The sequence below is a fragment of the Telmatherina bonti genome (genome assembly GCF_933228915.1).
Source record: "Telmatherina bonti genome assembly, chromosome: 14".
NCBI lineage: Eukaryota > Metazoa > Chordata > Actinopteri > Atheriniformes > Telmatherinidae > Telmatherina > Telmatherina bonti.
Window position 1 is genome coordinate 27,317,312 of NC_136612.1, and position 21,625 is coordinate 27,338,936.

The following is a 21,625-nucleotide window of genomic DNA, read 5'->3' on the forward strand; positions in this document are numbered from 1 at the left end:
TCGAGACGAAAGGAGAAGCTGCTGCTGTATACAGAAAATGGCCGACAGGTTCTCTAGGTTTAACGAAGAGCGTGATTTCCAGGTAATGCATGGCAAACAATTAACCATTTGCGCTGCTTCTTGCAAGTTCAGATGTATCAGAACATTAGTGCAGCTTTAAACGCCATGAAAATAGAAATATTCTACCAACAGCTGTCTGTGTTTCGGTCTACATTCTTGCTAGCACTGCAAGCTAGCTTAGTTAATGCTAGTACACTGCGGCTCTTTTGATATTAACTCTCCTAATGTCATCTGTAGGTTCTTGTCACGGGTTTTCAGCTTCAATAACCGCCCTTCCTACTGCTTAAACCATATTAACCATTCAATGGCTAAATCTCTACTAACGACCAGTTCGGTCGTTAATGACCTTGCTGGATGTTTATCGACATATGCTAACGATGTGTAGCTGGTTAGCAGATGGCTAGCTTGTAAACGCATTGAGGTGCTGCAACAGTATTAGTAGAAATTGCTACATCATTTTGATAAATGAATTGAAACAGCAATGGATTAAAATGTTCACATTTATCCTGAAATGATAATCTTTCTCACACTTTAATATTGCATCTAGTGTTATTCGAAAGCAAGCAAAGTGCAAGTTTGAACATGGATGACAATGGATTAGAACAACTTGCCTTCTGCCATTTATGTCATGATTATCTTAACGTCAATGTAAAATGTGACCAATCTGTTTTTGGTCTTGTAAATGGATCTGACTTTGTTTTTCTTATTGATGTTGTTGGACTGTTTTGCTTTGAAACAAACAAGCTAAAGAATCAAACAAACAAAATACCCTGGAGACAGATTGTGTCTAACAATTCTGTTTCATGGTGAATTTCACTTTTAAATGTATTAACTTGGCCATTAATGGTTGTTAACATCATCTTCACATCGCTTTCTCAAAAAAGAATAGGGACATTGGTGAATTTTACTGTCTAGGTTTGGGCCATTTGTTTTTCACTGTCCTATCTAAGATCTGAGACCACACCCTGGCAAAGCCAAACTAAGCATTGCCTGCAAAGTAATCCTGATTATCATGGCTTTTTTTTGTTGTTGTTGTTTGGTTTCAGGGCTATAGGGCCAGTGAATTGTTCCGTTTACAAACTGTCATTTAAAGGGATACACAAGTGTCTGCTTTAAAATTGTTTTTAAGTTATTCCTGCGAGTAATATTCACAATTTAACATGGTTTTGTAAGAAACATTTCAGTCTTGTGCTGTATTATCAACGTACAGCTGGTTGTTTTGAAGTAAAAGAGGATTTGCAGGAGCAATACTGTGGAGATATAGGTCAATGACTTCACATGCAACAAATTTCATTATGACTTGCATGCATATAAGCCTTAACTTGTAAATCTGCTGTTTTCCCACCCTTTTTTTTTTTGCTGTTTTTTTCTGTTGGTCTGTGTTTTCAGCTGTTTTGTTAGTGAGAGGTGAATTGCAGGGAGGTCTGAATGAGTCTGTTGAGAGTAGCTTTAGCTCAGCACAGTGGAGCTCTGTGCGAGAGATTTGCTGTGAAGGCATTCATATGCCTCAGTATTCAGAAAGTTTCTCCCTGACTCCATGGATTAAAGCTTGCTGCCAAGCAACACGGTCCAGGAGACACCCACAGATGGTCTAACTAAAATCTAGGGTACAGGCAGCCCAGCATCTTTGTCTGATTTTGCTGGAGTTTTAGCATGCCATTACAGGAAATCTTTAAATGCATGCATGAGCACCTGCTTACATAGCAGTAGCCTGCTAGTCTTTTAATGTTTATCAGTACAAACAATCCACAAAACTATAATAAATGGGATTATACTATATAGCACACATTATAGATTCAAATAAAGATAATTTCTGCATAATTTTTGTGGAAATTGTCATTCAGAGTCAGATTGATAAGCAAACAATTTGCAGTCGTAATAAGAAGTCACATCATGAAAATGTTGGGCGGTACTGATGGTATGTTAAGAGGTCTGAGCAGAAAGCCAGGGGGAGGTTAGAGCAAGGAGCCATTGATTTGTTCATAAATAAATCTTTTGCTTCTCTTCCTGCATCTCCTCTTTTCATAATCCCTGGTTTTACTCATGCTGATGCAGGGTTCTGTTTCACTGGAATTAATGACTTCCAGTGTGGCATCAAGTCGTCTCTTTGTAGTGAGCTGATTCTGCAGGTTCCCTTGAGAATATACTGGATAAAGCCTTTGCACAGACCTGCCATTTCAGTGTTTGAGGACATGTTTTCTTCAGTTTCAATAAGTACTATGAACATTTTTAGTCATCTTCAGTGTGTGAAGTCATTATGTAAATAAAGTAAATGGATAGTACTTCACACAGACTTGATATGAAATAGAAAATCTAAATTCAGTGTGGTTTGTGTGAAGTTGCATTTCACTGATCTATCACCTTGTTCTTTATGCACGTAGCACACGTCATGAATCACCATGGGATATTTTTGGAATCGCTCCATATTCTGCTTTTGCTAAGGTCAGGAAATTAAAAAAAAAAAAAAGAAAAGAAAAAAAGAGGAGAAACACTCACAAACATGACCTTCCACTCTCCTCTGCTGCTAAAGATGAGGAAGGCAGCCATCTTGTTGAGAGCAGAACTGCTCTATAAACTTTCTTCTTTGATTGGGCTGGCAAGCCCATTACTCATCCACCATCTGACACAGGCCATGGGCTTAAATATAAACATACACTTTCTGTAAAGCAACACTTAAGGCTTTGGGCAACAAGATATCCAGATTAAGTTTTCCTTCCCTGTCTGTCATTAAATATATCTAACAAAAAAGAGAGAAAGTGAATGTTGAGGTATGGCTTTAAACTAAGTAAAACACCTGCACTTTACTCACTATATTTAGTCATAAAAGATTCATTTATATGTCACAGTTTAAACTTAATGGAACATGTTGTGATGATGTAGCAGACCATGGTATAAAACGCATACAAATAGATACTGCTTGATTCTGTGTGGACATACTCATGAATATTCATTTTTATGAGATTGACTCATTTAGGCCAAATGATGTAACTCTTCATGTTTTGAACATTTCTTCTATTCTTGATTTCTTTCTAGTGGTTTGATAGTTCAGAATATTTTAGTTACACATTGAGCAGCCAGTTGGCAGCTATCTTCTCATTTCACAGATGTTTCAGCTTTGTTGTTAAAATCTGTCTTGTCTGTCAGGGTGGAAATCACTTTGACCAGTATGAGGAGGGCCAGTTGGAGCTGGAGCAGGCATCCCTGGACAAGCCCATCGAATCGGTAAGGTTGCATCCATCATCCCGCACCATTGGACCAGCTGTGAGAGTGGATATGATTGGTCCAGGGAGAAATAAGAAGCGCACCTTTTAACTCCATACTGTCCGTGTAGATGCATCCAGTTTTTCCCTGAACACATTCGCCACCTATCCAGTAGAATTTGTCTTATGTCCATTGATATCCTTTAAGTCCCCGCCCCCTTCCCTTGTCCCCTACCTACCCCATATTCTATGTGACAGATAAAAATGATAATACATTTTCTAGACCTTCCTGATTTTATGTAGAGCTTACAGATAAACATTGTATTCTTTTGTCTCACATTAGTTCATTGTTGGCCATCTTAGCACTGTGAGATGAGATGATTTTGTACTTATGGAGTGGATGAAGCACTGTCATTAATGGCTGTTATCTTAATAGTGTAGTTTCTTGTTAGTTTTTAAACTAATGCAAGTTAAAAAAATAAGCGATCTAATGACAAGATATCCCGTTACTAAGCAGAGCTGTTTTGAGTTAAGTGGATACACAGAGCTGTTCAGTTTTAAAAAGATTTTTATGATGTTAAGCAACTAAACAACACTTTCAGAGAAAATGAGTTATAAGTTAATTCTTCCTACAGTATTTATTGATGAAATGCATATAACCAGATTAAATATTGTACATCTGGTCGTATTGCATCAGATCAAATTTCTGTTAACATTGTGCAGTGCTTATTCCACCCCATTTAGTGACATGGAGACTGCCCATTAGATGGTATGAATGGTTACATTTGTGTTTGAGTGAGTGTGTATCAATGTAGCTTTAGAATTTATGTGTTAGTGTATAGTGTTTGTGTTTATAGGACAGTTATCTTATTGTACACAACTTGGGGTGTTCGACATTTCTCTCCTGCAGCGAATTGGCCCCTATTAGCTAAGCAGCAATGACCCGGTTTGTATTTGCACGCTCTGCTTCCTTACTCCTATCTTTAGGGTCCTTGTAACGCTTCTCTGACTATCTTTCCCTCGCTCTACCTTTCTCTTTCTGTTTCACAACTATCACACTTTACATCTATTCTCTCCTCTCTCTCTCTCTCTCTCTCTCTCGCTCCCGCTCCCTTCCTACTACACAGTGATTCGGTGTACAGTACCCTCTGTCATTCTGTGCTGGCATGGTGCTTGTGCAACTGGGACTGCATTTTTCGCTGAAGAGGCACATCAATAATAGCGCAGGCAGCTCTCTTCTGTCTGTCTTTCTCACTCTCCATCCCCCTTTCTGTCTCTGAAGCATTGTGGTGAGCAGGCCCAAAGTCCTCTGTCCTTAACAGCATCAAACATGCTCTTCTTGGTATTATGAAAGTGCTCTGTGAACCAGTCAAATAGGATTGGCAACCAGTAAACAAAGCATACATGCTTTTTTTTTAATCAGTTGTAAGTCTGCAGAGTGATTATTGTTTAATCCCTAAATTATTTGGTTTGTAAATAGAGCAACAATCAGTTGAAAGATAATGGCCTCAAAACATCCAGGATTTACTATGTTTTAATGTACATCATTTTCAGAAAGTTATTCATTACAAAACTTCTTATATTACTTGGTAAAACACCACAGGCAGTAGATGACAGTTACAAAGTTGTTATCAGGGAGCAAGAGGAAGGGCTCACATACACCAAATCTATGTCAACAAGAGGGTCTCCTACCATATTGAACATATCATTCAGACGCAATACCAAGACCTGTTCAGTTGTATAAGCCTAGACCTGCCATCTAGAGCTGTTCAGAACAGAAAGGAAACCAAACAACCAGATAGTTTTTTTTAAGTTATAAACTAGGCATCATTTGCTTATTATCACACCATTGAGTTTTGTATTTTTCCGGTTTTCCTTCCTGCTAAAAGGGAGTTTATATGAACAGTTACAGTGGATTGGACTATGCAGATCATATAATGAAGTGATTTTGATTTGGTTATAAATGGACTAAAATAAATTGGGTTGCTGTGAGATGACTTAGTTGAACTGAAAGATGTTTGCTTAAGTTTCAGACACTCCCAACAGCCCAGCGTTGGCTTGGTGTATAAGGTCCTTTTAGTCCTTTCAATTGGGAAAAATGAAATTAGCTTTTTTGTTGAAAAAGATTATTCTGTTGCCAATGCATTTTTGTCATATAATAAGGAGCTCATTGAGCCTGGAACACCAAAATTATTCTCTTCTGGCCAAGTTTTGGTGTGATGTACTTTCCACAGTTCTACAAAATGCTAATCAACCATGTATAGGTGGTAGAAAGGGAAAATAAAGTAAGAGAGGTGGCCTGCTCACCTGGCTTTAGTGGCTAATTTGCTCCTGCGCTATTATTTGTGGAGGGGAGATGAGGGCTGTGCTGCAGCGTCACACAGTTCTTCACACATTTGTAGAAACACTGCTGTGTTGCAGTGTATGTCACAAAGAGTAATATTTACTCCATACTGAGACATACAGTTTTTTTTATGCTTTAAGTTCTAAAGTGAGGCAGCAAAAGAAGGCACACATGAAAATTTGTTTAAATAATACCAAATATCTTGAATGCACTGCAGTGCTAGTTTATAGTGGAAATGGCAAAGGTTTAGTAGTATGTAAAATGTTTACAAAAAAGTTATAGCACAATTCCTTTAGCATCGTTAAAGTATCATTAGAGAAGTGAAATTTGTTTGCATCTGTCTCATGATAGACTTCCAGATATGTTTTATAGTTGTATCATTTTAGTTGGCAAGTTTACTCCTGCCTCCTTAGTGCATAGCTGTAAGTATCTGTGGCTGTTGTCCACTAATGTTACATGTTGGAGCTGTTAGCAAATGCTTCAGCCCAGCCTCTCGGAGCCCCTCCTCTGCCATTTATTGTGTGTGATTTATAGGCAGCTAGAGGTCTGTGGTACTTTATTGGGATCTCTTTTCTCTCTTCCTGTCTTTCCCCTTTGGTCTTTGATATTTTTCTCTAACATTGTTTTTGCATTGCATGTGTTAATGTGGTAGCATCAGTACTATTTCTTCTCAACACACTGTCTTACTCACTACTATAATTTTTGTTTTCTCCCAAACTCATTCCTCCCACGTCTCTTGCCCCTCCCAGTCTTTTAAACCTACCATCTTCCTTCCTTCCCTTATTTGACCCAGTACCACAGTGATATGCAGCGGGCAGCCTCAGAGCCACAGAAACCACACATACATAAACTGGAAATGTAAGAAACACATGTAGGCTTCAAGAAGATTAATTTTTCTTCTTTTCTTTTTTCTACTGTTTCATGCAACTGACTTTCTCAGGAATACAGTTGCTATGGCCCAAAAGTACCTTTGAGCTATAATTGAATCAGCTGTTAATTAAATGTTGCGTTTTGCCAAAAATATCTTGCAAGTTGTTTCTCTGTTAATGGTTAGATATCTTTCACCGAACACAATTGAAAGTAACAGATTAAAAAAAGTCAAGGCCAGCACTGTTTTTTTAATTTTTTTTTTAACACACCACCACAGGTTCTATATTTTTAGCACCAGTTTTAATCCAGTGAGCAAAATGTGTGACGGATACTGGGTCTTGACTGAGACCTTCTTCCTCTTCCTCTTCTTCAAGTGCATTTTGTATTCCAAGTAAAACAAGAGCAGAGGCTAAAAAGTCTGACCACATTACTGGAGTACAGTAAATTTCCAGTTATTGAATTGGAGCTTCATTATAATGGGGTAAGTGTGATATTTAAAATGGAATTATTTAATCAGGTATGGCTTTATCTTTAATTCTTTAACAATGACTCCAGCACATGTTGACTTTCCTCCATTTACTCTCCACATGGGACTTCTGTTTTCGTCATTTGCCTTTTGGTCCACCTCAGCAGTTGTTTGCATTTAGTCACACTTGCCAAAGCCGACACTTAGCAGGAATGTTGAGTCCTAAACACAGGGGAGCTGCAACAGATAGCAGAGCCTGTCTACCAGCAGCTCTTTTTTTATGGCTTGCTTCAGAAATTGTGCATCGCTGTTTTAAAAAAAGTGTAGTTACATATATATATATATATATATACACACACAAAAATATTTGTATGTATTTTGCATGATTCACACCCCTATATTCTCTGACAGTGATAAACCAATACAGATACATACTGAAACATTACATGGCTGCACAGACTTAAACAATGAAATTAAATACTCTGAGGTCTCTAGGTCGGGTCCCCTGCATATCACTTCCTTATTCATAACTTTTGCCATACAGTGTGCCATTGAAAGCACATTGTACACTTTCTAGATCACCCTCTCTTGTAGATCTATTTTGTTTAGATAACATTTTCTATTTTTTCCTTTGTCCTGTATTAACAATCAGATGGTGGATTTATTGAAATGCCTACCTTTTCTGTTTGTATACAGTATTATGTTTAAAGGCAGAGAGAGATTTGCATTTTTAAGAACTAGAGAAGCTAGCTGAATTGCAGTTGAAAGCGTTTGGCCGGTTTCTTACGTTGTGTCACGTGTGACTGTTTCTTTGACAGCCCAGTATTTTAAAGCCAGGTTCGTATGGAAATGCCTTCACTCCACTTGCACTGCTGTTGGACTCGCCGTCGTTGCTTTCATCCGTCTGTCTGTCTATTCTTTTGGTGCACTCATCTGTTGTCCAACACTCAGTCTACACTTCATCTCTGCCCTCTAACCTTTGCAGAGCCCATTTTAACCCAATCTCCTTAATGTCTGCAGTTGCAAACTGTTGCCTCATCCAACCTGATAATTGCTGTTCTTTTAGTTTGTTTTTTTTTAACTTTTTTTAATATCTCCCAATGAAAGAGAGTTATAAGTGGAAGAACATTTCAGATGGTGCTTTCAGAAGTTTACGGTTCATTTTGTGCTTTGTTTTGGAAAATAAGTGTAGAGTAAAGGAAATGTTGCACAAGCAAGTTCTTATCTGCTGTATTTCATTTCTCCCCTCAAAGCTTTATACAAAAGCTACTTCCGCAACATGCTACCTGGGAAGTGTTGTTGCAACATAATTCTGTAGTAAAAGGAAAAAGCAGAACTTCTTTCATTGCAGCAAATTCTGCAGCATTACTGTGAATGATTAGTCGCATATCATAGCCAGAAACTACTAAACAGCACCAAGTCATACCAGGTCATGTGCTCAGCTATCAGTTTTCTCATTTATGCGTTTATGTGGGCTGGCTGCTTCTAGTTGTTATTTTAGCATGTGATGACCATCAGTTTCTTCTTTTCTCCTCCCAGAGGTGAAAGGATCCAGCAGTCGCAGAGTCCACGTGGCTCCAAATGCAAATAATGGAAGAGCAAAATGATTAAACTAAAAGAAATGAGGTGAAAAATAACAGCATCTGTGTAAAGGATTCAAACATCAGCCAGAAAATTTAGGTGTATTTGGTAATTAGGAGAGTAAAGTGCTATTTCAGAAGGTTAATACCCACACTATGTGTTTTTGTTTTATCTTTCCCTGGATATATATTAAACATGGCAAAGACAGGCAACACTTTGCTCTTGAATAAGAAGCGATTAGAACTGCCAAAATTTAAAAAAAAAAAAAAAAAAAAAAAAAGAGAGAAATTATTCCAATTGAAACTTTGTGGGCGAAGATGCAGCGTGTGCTGAGTGTTTGAGGCTACCACTCCCTTCACATGCTCTAACCCATAAAAGCCCAGCTCACCTCACCTACAACTCACCCTCATCATGGCTCAGCCTGCTCTGTTCTGCCCATTTTCCTGATCTCCTCTCTTATCAAAGAGAACTAATTGAGCCCCGTTGAGCCATCACCTTCCTCACTGTGCCTGATCCACCCGAGACTAACACAGTTGGAGTTTTGTTAACCTGCCCTCCAATCCCAGCCCGCCCCTCTGTATGTGTACCACTCACAGTGCTCTACTAACACCGACGACACTTTTTGTTAACATTTTAACAAAAAGCTGCATGCTGTTAGTTTTGTTTTTTTTTTTTTTTTCCCCAACCCCCTCACTTTGTTTGTGAAAGTTGATGTCAGTCTTTTTGTGATTATAAATATCCTTTTTGTTTTGTTTGTATGGTTTTTGATAGAATGCAGCACTCTGGTGAATGATAGACAAGCTTGGAATAGTTATAATCACAACAGAAAACACCGCTTATAAAGAAATGTCATTGTTTCCTATTTATTTGTGCTTGAGGATGTACTGTAGTGTGTAGTGGTGGGACGGTCTTGCATTTCACTTAATGTTTTTGTTATGTTGCTGACCCATACTACTGATATAACGGTCTTCAACCTGCACTTTTGGCCCCACAGTGTGCTAGGAATTCCTGATGTCTATGTTCTTGCACACCTCTCTTGCCTCTTTAAGTATCCATTGTGCGATGCTTTCCACTTTGTTAGTTGTGCAGCGTTCCTCATAGGAATCATTAGTAAATAGCGGAAAAAGTAGTACTTTAAACTAGATGCTCCCCCAACCCAACCCAACCCAAACCACATAGGTGTACATTTTTGGGTGCTCCACTTTGAAAGATATTTACAGAAATTTGTAAAGCTGTCGGTGCATATTATGCTAACTATGCAAAAGTGTCATCCATTTTTTTAGTTATTTAGAATACTAATGATGTCTATGAGAATATCGACATTAATTCTGACAAACGGAAACAGATTAAAGATGCCGGAGGTGTCCAAAAACATGCACAACAGTTGTTTCTAGTATCACTGTTGGGGCTATTTGCACACAGTGTGTCCCTCTCTTCACCTGCACATCCACGTATTCCTTCACACATGCATAGTTTGTCCACCCTGGGCCTTGTAATGGTAATCCAAGGCCCACTAGCTCCACTTCTGTCTCTTCCTCTTGCTATATTTTTTGTGACAGCTGCATATGTTTTCATGGTGCTCCCTTGTCATGGTTACAGAATCACAGCAAGCTTGGAGTTTCTGGTCTTCATTTTGTTGTTATTGCTAGATTTCCATACTTGTTCTGTGTTACTTTTCTTTGTGTACTAAGATCTTATTCTGTAGTGGATCATATATGTATGCGTGTGATACATATATTGCCCCCTCCTTCCTCCTCTTCCTCCTAACTTTTCACTTTAGTGAATGTGACTTATCTTAATCATGACAAATAGAATTGCTCTTACCCAATTTTTTGGCCTGTAAAAGGTTTTCAAATTGCACTCCTAACGTAGGAGGATATCTTGTAGTGTACAGGCTACATATAGCCTCACATATTTGACATAGAAAAAATCCTAAACTTTATCCAAGTCTCCCAGCCTTTATCCCTCTTCCCCAACTGCCCTCAAACTTCTTGTGCTGGAAGACACTGATTGTTACACGCTGTAGGTGATGACAATAATGACAATGGTGATGGTGGTGGTGGTTGTGCTGATGATGATAGTGATTTGAGTGTTTTTATTTTGTTTTTTCTGTTTTTTTCACCCATGCCCACAGGGTATAGCTGTTCTTATTATTGGAATATTTTTGGTTTTTTTCTCCTCTGTTCTCTCTGCTAGGATAACATCGGGCACCGGCTGCTTCAGAAACATGGCTGGAAGTTGGGGCAAGGCCTTGGCAAAACCATGCAGGGTAAGAACGCACTCTGCAGCACACTGGTGTTCAATGTATGCAAGTGGCACTGAGCCACTACCTCTTGTAATTTTTTGTTTCCCCCTCAAATATTTAGATTTTTTATTTTTTTAAATTTTTTTTTAGTTTGAACTCAGATTTTCTTTCCTCTTCACTTCCTTTCTTTGACCTCCTTCCTCTTGAGTAATTATGTAAACAAACATCATTCCAGCTGGGCTTAATGTTGTTGTGTTGCTATTTTTTTCAAACTCGACGAGGGTAGAAAATGTTCCCATCTTGTTAGAGTGAAGAGGAATCCATGTTGATCGGTAGATAGCATATTTTTATGGTGGTCATTTAGTTTATCAGTTTGGTTCAGAGATAACACCCCTCACTTAATTAACATCCCGCATAGTGGGGACACAAGCTTGAAAAAGCCAAAGTTGGTTATGAACTGCTCTCTGATCATGTCACTTTGTTTGACTTGTTTTAGATCTTGTCCTGAGTGTTTTCACAAACACATTTGATAGACTTACAAGGTTGAATTTTTGTCTTTGTTACAGGCATTAAAATGTTAATGCTGTTGCTATTTAGCCATCTGCTTTCCTTAAAGGTCCTTAATTGATAACACAGGGTTGTCTTTTGAACAACTTACCAGAAAAAAATTCAGCATGGCAGCAGCTTTACTGGAATGTAAAGAACTCAAAATAGTCAACAAATTGCTTTAAAGCCATCTCTGAATTCAAGAGGGTTGGGATTGTTCCTCAAGGCTCTACATGTTTAGCAGTAGCAGTTTTAGTTTGTGAGAGATCAACTTTTGCTTTTTTTAAATTTTTTTTTAAGAAATAGGAATGTAGTTATTTTGTTGGTGTCGTCCAAAACAGAAAAAAAAAAAATTAAAGTTGGCTTATTACTGCAATACAATGTTATAAAATCTGGTCTTTGCTAGACAATCACACATCAGTAGCTGTAGATTGTTGCTTTGTTACAAAAACTGCAATAGTAAATTTCCACCATTCTTAAAAACCAGTGTGTGAGTAGCTTGCAAATGCTTTTATCTGCTACTCCAACTGGACTGTGAACAATATTATCACATTGATGCTAAAACGACACACACCAGACATTACGTGGTAATTCTTTGTCATTCTTGCAAGTAAAATTATATCCATTGATGGAAAACCTTTCCTGCAAAGCTGCAGTAATGAAGTCAACTTTCTCTGGGTTGTTCTGCGCAGTTCAGTGGCCTAGTTGATACTGACTTGCTGTCAGAGATAGAGGGCTGAACATAGCTGAATGTGTGGGTTGCCTTGGTTGACGTTAGCACCCCATTAGCTAAAACCTGCTGTGCTCATTGGCTCTGAGGAAGTGGTGCAGAGCACTGGCATGTTTCCACAAAGCACTTCCCTAGTTCTTCACTGGCTTTCCTGCTCACAGTATCTTAACTTGGCTTCTTTTAGAGCATCTTTCTTATCTTCAATCTTCTCTGATCTCTGCCTCAGCATGAAGTTGTCCAGCATTGTCCATAAACATCTCTGGCAGGCTTGGGTTTTCAATAGAATTTCTCCATTTAGTCTTGTCTACATCCTCCACCATATATTATGGTTTCATTTTGATCTATACAGTTTCATTAACTTCTGCCTTATTTATTTATTTTTTGCCATGAAATTACAACTCAGGCTCAAGCGTACTGCTTTCTTGTAAACTCTCCAGTTGCATCTCCTCAGTAGAAAATATGAGCTTCCATCACAACAGGGAGCCCGCTCCCATTATCTGTTGTTGCCTGGTTTGCTTTGGTTTATTTTGGCTATAAATTTGGCCTAAAAGGCTAAATTTGATTGAACAACAGAGAGATGGAGCCTGGGATGAGGACAAAAGACCATAGTAGGAGAAATTACACTGTGCTGCCAAAGATTAAAATGAACAACAGAGATTTTTGTACCCGACTGAATGACAGATCCCAAAGCTCCACCTCCATTTAGATTCTTGAACTTTGCAAACTACATTTAAGGACTGAACCAATGCACTTTTTGTGCTTTTAAGTTACAAATCCAAAGAAAGCCACACAGGTTTAATCATGAATATGTAAAATATCCCTGTAAACAGGTCTATGATTTACAAAAAAAATTTAAACAGTCATAGGATAGTATGAAGATGTGTCGTCAATGAAGTGTTTTTTTTTGTTTTTTTTTGTTTTTTTTTTTAATTCTTGTAGTGGGTAGACAGGTTTATAATTTTATATCATGTGTTGAATTGGACATGCTTTCAGAGGCTAGTCTGAGGGGGAAAAAAATGCAATCAATCATAATCATAATATAGTTTGTTTATAATGTCAGTTTTAAAAGTTATTTCAAAGATCTGGAAATATATATTTCTCAGCTGCAACATAAAGCTATAATAATGGATAGTTGAAGTTTGTTAGTTTAGTGCCGTTATAACTTTTTGTTTCTTTTTGAATGCTTTTCACATAGAGTGGAAGCCACAAATGGTGAGATAAGGCTTTTCTGTTTGACATTGCGTTGCAAAAAATTGGCGCACCCAGTTGCTTTAGCCAACCACCCATTTTCATGCACTTGTTGTATGGGCGACACCTTTTCAGATGATTAAACAAATTAGACGTGTTTATTAGACGTGTTTCTCATTTTGTTAATGACTAACCCATTCTAGGAGTTTACATGTGGCTTTAACCTATTCATCGTTTTTCTGAATCCAAACCACTTCCATATTTCTGATTTATTCTGAGCGTTTTTGTAGAGTACTCCGACAGTTTGGGAAGCTCATGTGAGTTCAATTTCAGTTTCACCCCCATTTTTGCATCTCTGTTTGGCTATGCTCATCCCCTGCAACACTTTTGCTCAGTGTCCTTCCTCAGTCTGCTGGCATGTCATTTCTTTACATCTAGCAGCCACTTTAGAGGTGCATTTACACCAACTAGTAGTTGGTATACTGGTAGTTAGTATACTAAGGAATACACAGCTGACTTCATGAAATAGGACTTGAAAGTGTGAAATGTCAGGCATAAAAATATTATCTTGGACTGTATGCATTATTGTTTTTAACCCAAGTCTTTATAAGTGTCTATTTCTACACATATCTAATGGAAAATGTTTTTAGCTGTTGGAGAAAAAGAAGAAAAACTAGTTCTGTTTGTACTAATGATAAAACTGGGGCACTGTGATGGCTTCCAGTCATGTGCGTGAGTCATTTTAGATGTGGCGTGAACTGGTGATCATCCAGAGACCTGTAGTTACTTTGAGCGTCTGCTCGAGTGGATGTTAAGCTGCGCTGTTGCTGCCCTAGCACCTCTCTTTCATGCACATATATGGCCTCAGTTCCATGTGTCATCTTGTCGGTATTCTCGACTCGATCATGGCCACGCAGAGTAGAGTAGACCAGGAAGCTCATTCCAGGCATGCTGACAAGTGCATGGAGGCCAACAACACAGCAGAAACTTCAGAGCTTAGCATGCGCTGTCCATAGTTGTTTTCCATCTGGCATTGAACAGTTGAATAGTGTACTATTTGATGTGATAAGGATGTGTGCTTTGTGTGGAGGAGAGAACACGTTGCAGGGGCTGACTGTGCTCTTGTTTTTGCCGCTGGCACCGCTCATGTAGTTATATAAGCATCCTGTTTTGTGGGCAGATGAGACTGCAGCAAATTCCGTCCAGTTGTTGTGTAGGAATTAATGGCCCAGTGTGGCCCACTATTTCTGTTCAGAGGCTCACAGAATAACTGCATCATCACATCTCATTGCAGTCTGCTGGATAATCATTGTGATCTTCCTCTCCTTTCCTGTCCTCCTTGCCTGAAGAGACGGTTGATGAAATTTGAAGTGAAAGCATTGTCCCCTCTTAAGTTTTTCACTGTATTGACTTTGTTCTTATTCTTCTTTTGTCCCTTTTGCCCCTTTTTAGGTAAGGTTTGTTGGACCCCCCCCCCCCCCCCCCCCCCCCCCCCTCTGTATGTCAGTATGCGTGTGTGGGTGTGTTTTCTTTCTCCCACTCTGCAGTTGACCTCAGTGTAACACCCCTTTTTACAGTGTATCATAGGCTAATGGCCTCTGTCAGCTTCCTCCTCTTTGCTTCATAATCACTAAACCTTTATGTCAATCTGCTCAAGAGTAAAGTGCTTCGATTTGAACCAAGAATCAAGATCCATTTGAAATCAAGGTAGATCTAGGAAGCCATGATTCCTTCACACCCCCCCTAGAATCATCACCTCCACGTATTTTAGATTATTTTTCCTCCTTGAGTTTCCGTGGCTGCTGCTGGGTAATCTGATTGGCTGTAACCACGGCTCAGACTTTGAATGGCTTGCAGAGTAGACAAGTTTTTCCCCTCTGCTTGTTTGACCTGATTCTACCTCTAAACCTGTGAAACTCGTGTATGTATGTGTGGTCATTAAGTGGGACTGAGATGTATGTGAGTGTGTGTGTGTGTGTGTCTGCTACTTACCGGGCCATAGAGTCCACTTACAGGGAAAACCTCTCCACCCTTCTACACCTCTAAGTATCTCTGTCCCCATGGTTAAAGGCTTCCATCCTCCCCCTGTTTCTTTGCCCGTCCTGCACACAGCATGTTTGTCCCAGAGGTGCATTCCTGCCTGCCTCAAACTGTCACTCACCTGGGGCTTTAAGCAGTGTTTGAGGTCACACACTGAAACAGCACTTCCATGGGAAAAAGTGAATGCACGACTGCAGAGGTGCACAGTAATCTTTATTTTATTTTATTTTTTTTAAATGGCTATTTCTTAGCAATGCAGAACTCACTCACTCACAAGCACTGCTCAAAGCCTTGCTGGCTCTTCTCTCAGGTGCATTTTTATGTGTGTCATGTGTTCACTTGTTATGGGGTTAAGCACATCCCAAACTGAGCTTGCTGGCTGTAGGCTAAGCAAGGAAATGAGAGAATCTCAGGGAGATTTGCTAACTGGGCTGACAAGTGTCTGCGAGGCAAAAGGCTCCAAGGGGGAAAATGGTGGTCGTCCCTACAAGCATTAATCACCTCAGAGTAGATGTTTTACATTTTAAGAGAAGAGGCCAAAATATACTTGTAATTCAGACAATAGCGGGACAAAAACCTCTTGGTTTTCTGTCACTTGTCAGAGTTATTTCACGCATGACTGTTTTTGTTTGTTTGTTTGTTTTGTCTTTTATCGTTATTTCTGCCAGTTTTTTTTACCCAAAAGTACTCCCACCCCACCCATTTTAAATCTTTAATTCTATTTTTGTGCTTGCTCAGGAGAAAAATGAAGGATTGATGGTTACAGATTTAAAATGAGTACACTGTTTGCTGTACTGTAGCTCCTTTTCCACTACAGGGACTGAACACTTTTTCCATATGCTTTTTGATTTAATTTGACAAACGGCAACAGGGCATATTTATTTATGAATAGTTTCATTGTATTTGAGGAACTGTAGGTAGTTTTGTCTTTATGCATGGACAACATTGCACTGAATTGTGTTAGTTTGTGTTTAATAAACGATCTACCGCAGACCTCTACCATTATGTGTTACCGCTTACAAATCAGCTCTTACAATTCCTTTCCTCCATGTTGGGAGACAGACATTTAAAAGAGGTAGTTTATAGCTGTTTGCATAGCTTCTAACTTACTCTGTAGTGGAAAAAGGTTGTTGTATTAAAGGGTGGTAGTCTGCTTACTTCGGGGTGGCATGCTAGTTCAGAAAGCATGACAACACAACATGGGGCCTGGGGACTGGGACAAGTGGTTTGGAGAAAGTGGTGAGAGGAGCTCCCTGTAAGCACCTAGCCCTGAATGAAGGGATGTGGGGGGGGGGGGGGGGGGGGGGGGGGTGACACCACGGAAGTCCTTCTGGTAATGAACACCCTTAAACCTGACAACCACACTCCCAACCCCACCCTCCCTTCTCTATGTGCCTCAATCTTCCTGCTTAACCAATTGGTGTTTCTTTTTTACAGCGATTTGATCCTGCCCATGTTGTGCTGATGGTAAACTTAGTGGTAAATGTTATTTTATCCCCCAATTGAATTGTTTTGTTTGTTTTAATTTCTCCCATTACTTTTGTTTTCCTCTCATCAGAGCACAAATGCTACATAGGCTTTCAATTCTCTCTGTATTAGTCCTCATTCTGCTGCTTGTATATGACCGTGCATCTGTATTACTCTTAGAACATTGTCATTTTGTTTGTTTTCAGTTTTTTTTTTCTTTTTCTTAAACCTTGTGATTCACACCTTGTGATTTAGATGCACATTGTTTTTGTCTGGTTCCTTTGTTTTCCACTGGAATGGGTAATGTGGAAGTATTGTCACTGTGTTTCAAGATTGGTGATAGTTTGGGATGATTTGTAATTGTTCATGAACCTTTAATTCTGGGCCTTGCTTGTGACTTCTTTCAGACAGATCACTGCAGTGGCTGGCTAACACACTAAACTCTTGTTTTTGGTTTCACTTCTCTTTTGCTGTTTGTGAAAGAGTGTGAACCCCTCCATCTACCAGTAGACTAGTCTTGTGATCTTGATAGCGCACAAACAGTCCTTTCCTCTCACTTCCTCGTTTGAACGAGACCTTTATAGTTATGTGATGATAATTAGGCTGGAAGCTCGCTCAGCTGACAGACACTGCAGTGGGACTGAAAGTCCAGGCAGGCCATTACATGTTTCAATGCCCATGCATTAGTGATATCAGAATTAATATGTCATTGGGCTGTGATGACTAAATTACTCAAGCTAAGCACAGGGAGGACATAGATAATTACACCTAATTGTTTTGCCTTCCTCTGTCCAAGAGAGGAAGACTGTTGCACTTCTCATTTTCAAATCATTAGTGTGTATTTGAAGTAGGGATGCACCGATGCCACATTTTTTTCAGAGTACAAGTACTTACATTTGAGTACTTTGCAATTTCTAGTATTGATTTATATGCATCAATCCTTTTACTGTGGGTCACTTTGTGACCATCCTGTAAATGTAAGGCTTAAAAATTGTGAGAATCCTCATTAAAAGAGGATGGATTATGTTCACAGCTGTGACAAGGTACCTATATGCCCAAAATCAGTACCAGTAACAACTTTTTCTGGAAATGCATTTTTAAAAAAAAAGACTTATTAATCACTTTGTAATAATTTGTTAATTTTCTCAACCGTATTTTTTTCATCAAAGTATTGGGTTGTGCATTATCCCAACACTTGGATAAATATCAAGTACACACACACAGTATTGGACTGATGCTGGTATCGGTGCTACCCTAGATTTTAAGCAAAGCCAAAAGCCTTAAAAGGCATTGGTGTTTAGTTTACTACGCTGCACATGAAATCTTTTTTTGATTTAGGTACATGTTTTTACAGTTTGAATCTTATTTAGGTTTTTTAAAATAAGAAAACACAAGAATTTAGCAAATTGGTAGCATTGGAATTAAACATTTCCATTCCCAGTGCTATAGTTATTCCATATGCCCAATGGTGTAAGTAGTATGATTTAAATGGAAAAATGAATATGTGGGAGGAAAAAAAAAACTGAAACCAAACTGAATTGATAATCACTATCAGTAAGGTCGGTTGTTGTATTTGGCTGGCATCAGGAGCAGCAGACTAGTCCAAATTATTCTTTTTGTGCCTTTTGTGTTGAGATTCCCCTGTCTATCTATCTGTCTGTCTGTCTGCCCCCCCCCTTCTCCTCCTACTCATACCCATGTTTTGCCAGGTAAGTATTCCCATCCCTTGCACTGTCACCATGGCGACACCTGGCCTGTGACGTCACTCTTCTGTAGTTCAGTGCTTGTGTCCTTTTTTTTCCCCATTTAATTTTACTCTATCTCTGCTTTGTTTGGCTGATTATGAGTGGATTAAGCAATTCTGTGTCAATCTCCAAAGTAGTTTTGATTTGATATATTTTATATCTTTAATGTTTCTTTCTGTTTTTTGGTTGTCTTTTGGTTTGTTTATTTTTCTACAGTTAATTTTCTTCTGATCCAGCTCTTTTCACAGCTTACATAACAAAGCTTATCTAGACAGGAAAATGATCTTTAACCTCCAGTCACGACGAGGAAGGGGGCTCGGGACAAGTGAACAGATCTGGTTGAGGAAAATGAAATGTGTTTGCAAGGGTCAGCAAGAAATGAGGCAATAGGGCTTCATAGAGAATGTAGCAGCTTCACAAGCCTGCTGCAATTCCTCACAGACTCACAACCCATACACACCTCACATTGTTCTTGAAGCTTTAGTGTCCTTGATAAACCTGGCATTCTGGTTTAGCAGGACGTTAGCAATGATTGGATAAAGGTGTGGGTGGCAGAGCTGCACTGTGAAAACACAAAATTAAAACTGACTCATAGCAGAAAGTCTTTTTTAACCACACTTTTCTCATCGACTTAAAAGCAATTGAACAATCCCAATGCCCTCGTCTTCATCTTTTCTAATGGGGGAAAAAATGCAGTTGTCATTCAAAATGCAAACTAGCAGCCAGATAAAATGTAACAAGAAGTCTTAATTTGTGTTTTTTGTTTGGTGGCTGCAGTAAGCTGTGAGAATGGCTGGTGTTTGGTTCACTGTAGCTTTCTGGTCTCTTTGCAATTCAAGGCAAAATTCTCTAACCCCAGCACCCTATGCTCTAAAAGCAGGCTGTCTCCGAGTTGGTCCTCTGATCCAGTGTCAAAAACTCAACTAGTCCTCTCTCTGCCTCTTTTCCCACAGGTCGTACTGACCCTGTGCCCATCATCCTTAAATATGATGTCATGGGAATGGGACGGATGGAGATGGAGGTAAAATGATTACTTTATTCCTTTGTTCTACTCTGCAGATGTTGTTACTGTCAGTGAAGACAACATTAGCAGCTGCATTACAGGCCACCTGGCCAAACTAGGTCACTTTTTTCTTTTTAATCTCTCCTCTTTTAGCTCATTGCAGACCAACAGATAGCCACCAAAAGAGTCATGGAGTACTGAAATCCATTTATATCAGAAAAAACATGTGCTCAAGCTTCTCAGGAGCAATGACAAGTTTCAGCTTGTATGAAAGTCAGCAACATAGTCATGCTGCAGTAAAGCATACTGTAATAACATCTGTCAATTGATCACCAACTGGTCATTGTGTAAAACAGGCACCAGTAGGACACTTCCCGAATAAATGATTTAACCCATAAAGACCAAGCCCATGAAAAAAATGATGAAATAAATCCAGTTCTTTGAATATGAGGCTTTTTATTTTTCCGTTTAACAATCTGTAAAATAGAAAAAAAAGAAGCAATGTTCTTTATGGGTATTTGCCATTAGTTACGATGTGATATGTCAACATTTTTTATAGTGTAACCTTCTGCTTCCTGGTGTCTACTAAGGGACAGAAGACAAAAATCTGATTGTGTTCCACTGAAGTTTGTTACATAAAGTGATGCCAAATGTATCAGTAACTGTATGTATCATAAATGGCAGGTGCAGTTGTTCTGGGTTAAACCAGATGTGTATTTACCAACACGGCAGGATTTAAAGTAGGTCTTCAGCCCCAGTAGAAGTAAAGTCTTAAGGTTACATGTGACTCATTCTCATCCTGAGAACAAAGTAGGAAATATACAAAGATATATTCAGGAATATATTCAGTATATTCAGTGTTCAGGGTCTGACCCCACAGTTGTAAATACAGTGTATCAAGCTGGTGCAACACTTCCTGATCCTGGTGAAGCTGTTGACAGAAAAGAAAAAAACATAAAGTCAAGTTTGGCTTTCAAAATGTAATCTAGCTCTGGCAGCCTCCATAAAGATGCAGATGTTTACAGCCATCAGCATCCATCGCTGTTGTTTTCTGGAATCAAAGTCCTTATCTTTAGTAATGGTTAACCTTTTCTATTTTGTTCATCATTCTTTTCTAAGGTATTATTTACTGTGTGCATATTTTTATGTTATTGAAACACAGTTTATTTTACCCACAACAAAAAAGCATTGGAATTGTGCAGGATAGCACATACACTGCATAAACAGAGTCATAGCACATGCAGTCATCATCATAGCAGCTTGTCTTGAACTTGAAGGACACGATTATTTTGGATCTGCTGTTGACTGAGTGAGGATTTTCACTTGCTTTGTTTTTCCTGTTTAGCTGGACTATGCAGAAGATGCCACAGAAAAAAGGAGAGTGCTCGAAGTGGAAAAAGAAGATACAGAGGAACTGCGGCAAAAGTACAAGGTGTGGTGCTTCTGCTCATGACTAGTAGGGGTGCTGTAGTAGATTAATCAAAAAGTAGAAGATAACTGATTGCAGGCACTTTTTGTTAGTTTCCCCCCCCCCCCCCCCCCTCTGTACATTTTAAACTAATTTAATAAAGTTATTGGCCTTGTGTGTCTCAAAAAAATAGGACCAGATGGAAAAGGAAAAAGCCATTGCAAAAGCTCTGGAAGACCTGAGAGCCAATTTCTATTGTGAGCTTTGTGACAAGCAGTACACTAAACACCAGGAGTTTGACAACCACATAAACTCTTATGACCACGCTCATAAGCAGGTACTTCTTATCATCTGCTCTCTTATATATGCAGAACAGTTGTGATTTTATTAACTGAGGCAAATTGTTATGAGATTCTGACCCATAATGCCAATTTGTTGCTTTTATGTAATATAGAGGCTGAAAGAATTGAAGCAGAGAGAATTCGCTCGGAACGTGTCATCTCGTTCTCGGAAAGATGGAAAGAAGCAAGAAAAGATGCTGCGCCGACTGCATGAACTGGCTGAGCAGAGAAAGCAAGACAAGCAAGACCGGTAAGAGTTTATGACTGTGGTGCCCTCTGCTGGCTGAATGGGACATAGCGATATGATCCGTGCATGCATTCTTTTTTTTTTTTTTAATTTTCTATACCATGTCTAACAATTAAGAGGGGAAGGACAGTTATGTGCCATAAC

General features: G+C 39.0%; 1 protein-coding gene across 6 annotated transcripts in view; it reads left to right on the forward strand.

The window, feature by feature from the left end:
* Window positions 1-21,625, forward strand: part of gpatch8 (G patch domain containing 8) — a 26,663-nt gene continuing 5,038 nt past the window's right edge. Inside the window, exons 1-10 of one of the 6 annotated variants that reach the window (XM_079253413.1) lie at window positions 22-82; window positions 3,205-3,282; window positions 4,171-4,206; window positions 7,759-7,777; window positions 10,718-10,790; window positions 16,708-16,749; window positions 19,436-19,503; window positions 20,831-20,917; window positions 21,087-21,230; window positions 21,348-21,484. In XM_079253413.1, coding sequence (XP_079109539.1) covers window positions 19,477-19,503; window positions 20,831-20,917; window positions 21,087-21,230; window positions 21,348-21,484 — 395 coding nt within the window. In that variant the 5' untranslated portion in view covers window positions 22-82; window positions 3,205-3,282; window positions 4,171-4,206; ... (2 more) ...; window positions 16,708-16,749; window positions 19,436-19,476. Of the gene's footprint in view, window positions 83-3,204; window positions 10,791-16,707; window positions 16,750-19,435; window positions 19,504-20,830; window positions 20,918-21,086; window positions 21,231-21,347; window positions 21,485-21,625 lie in introns of all 6 variants that reach the window. The other 5 variants (XM_079253410.1, XM_079253412.1, XM_079253408.1 and 2 more) reach the window with 5 other exon arrangements.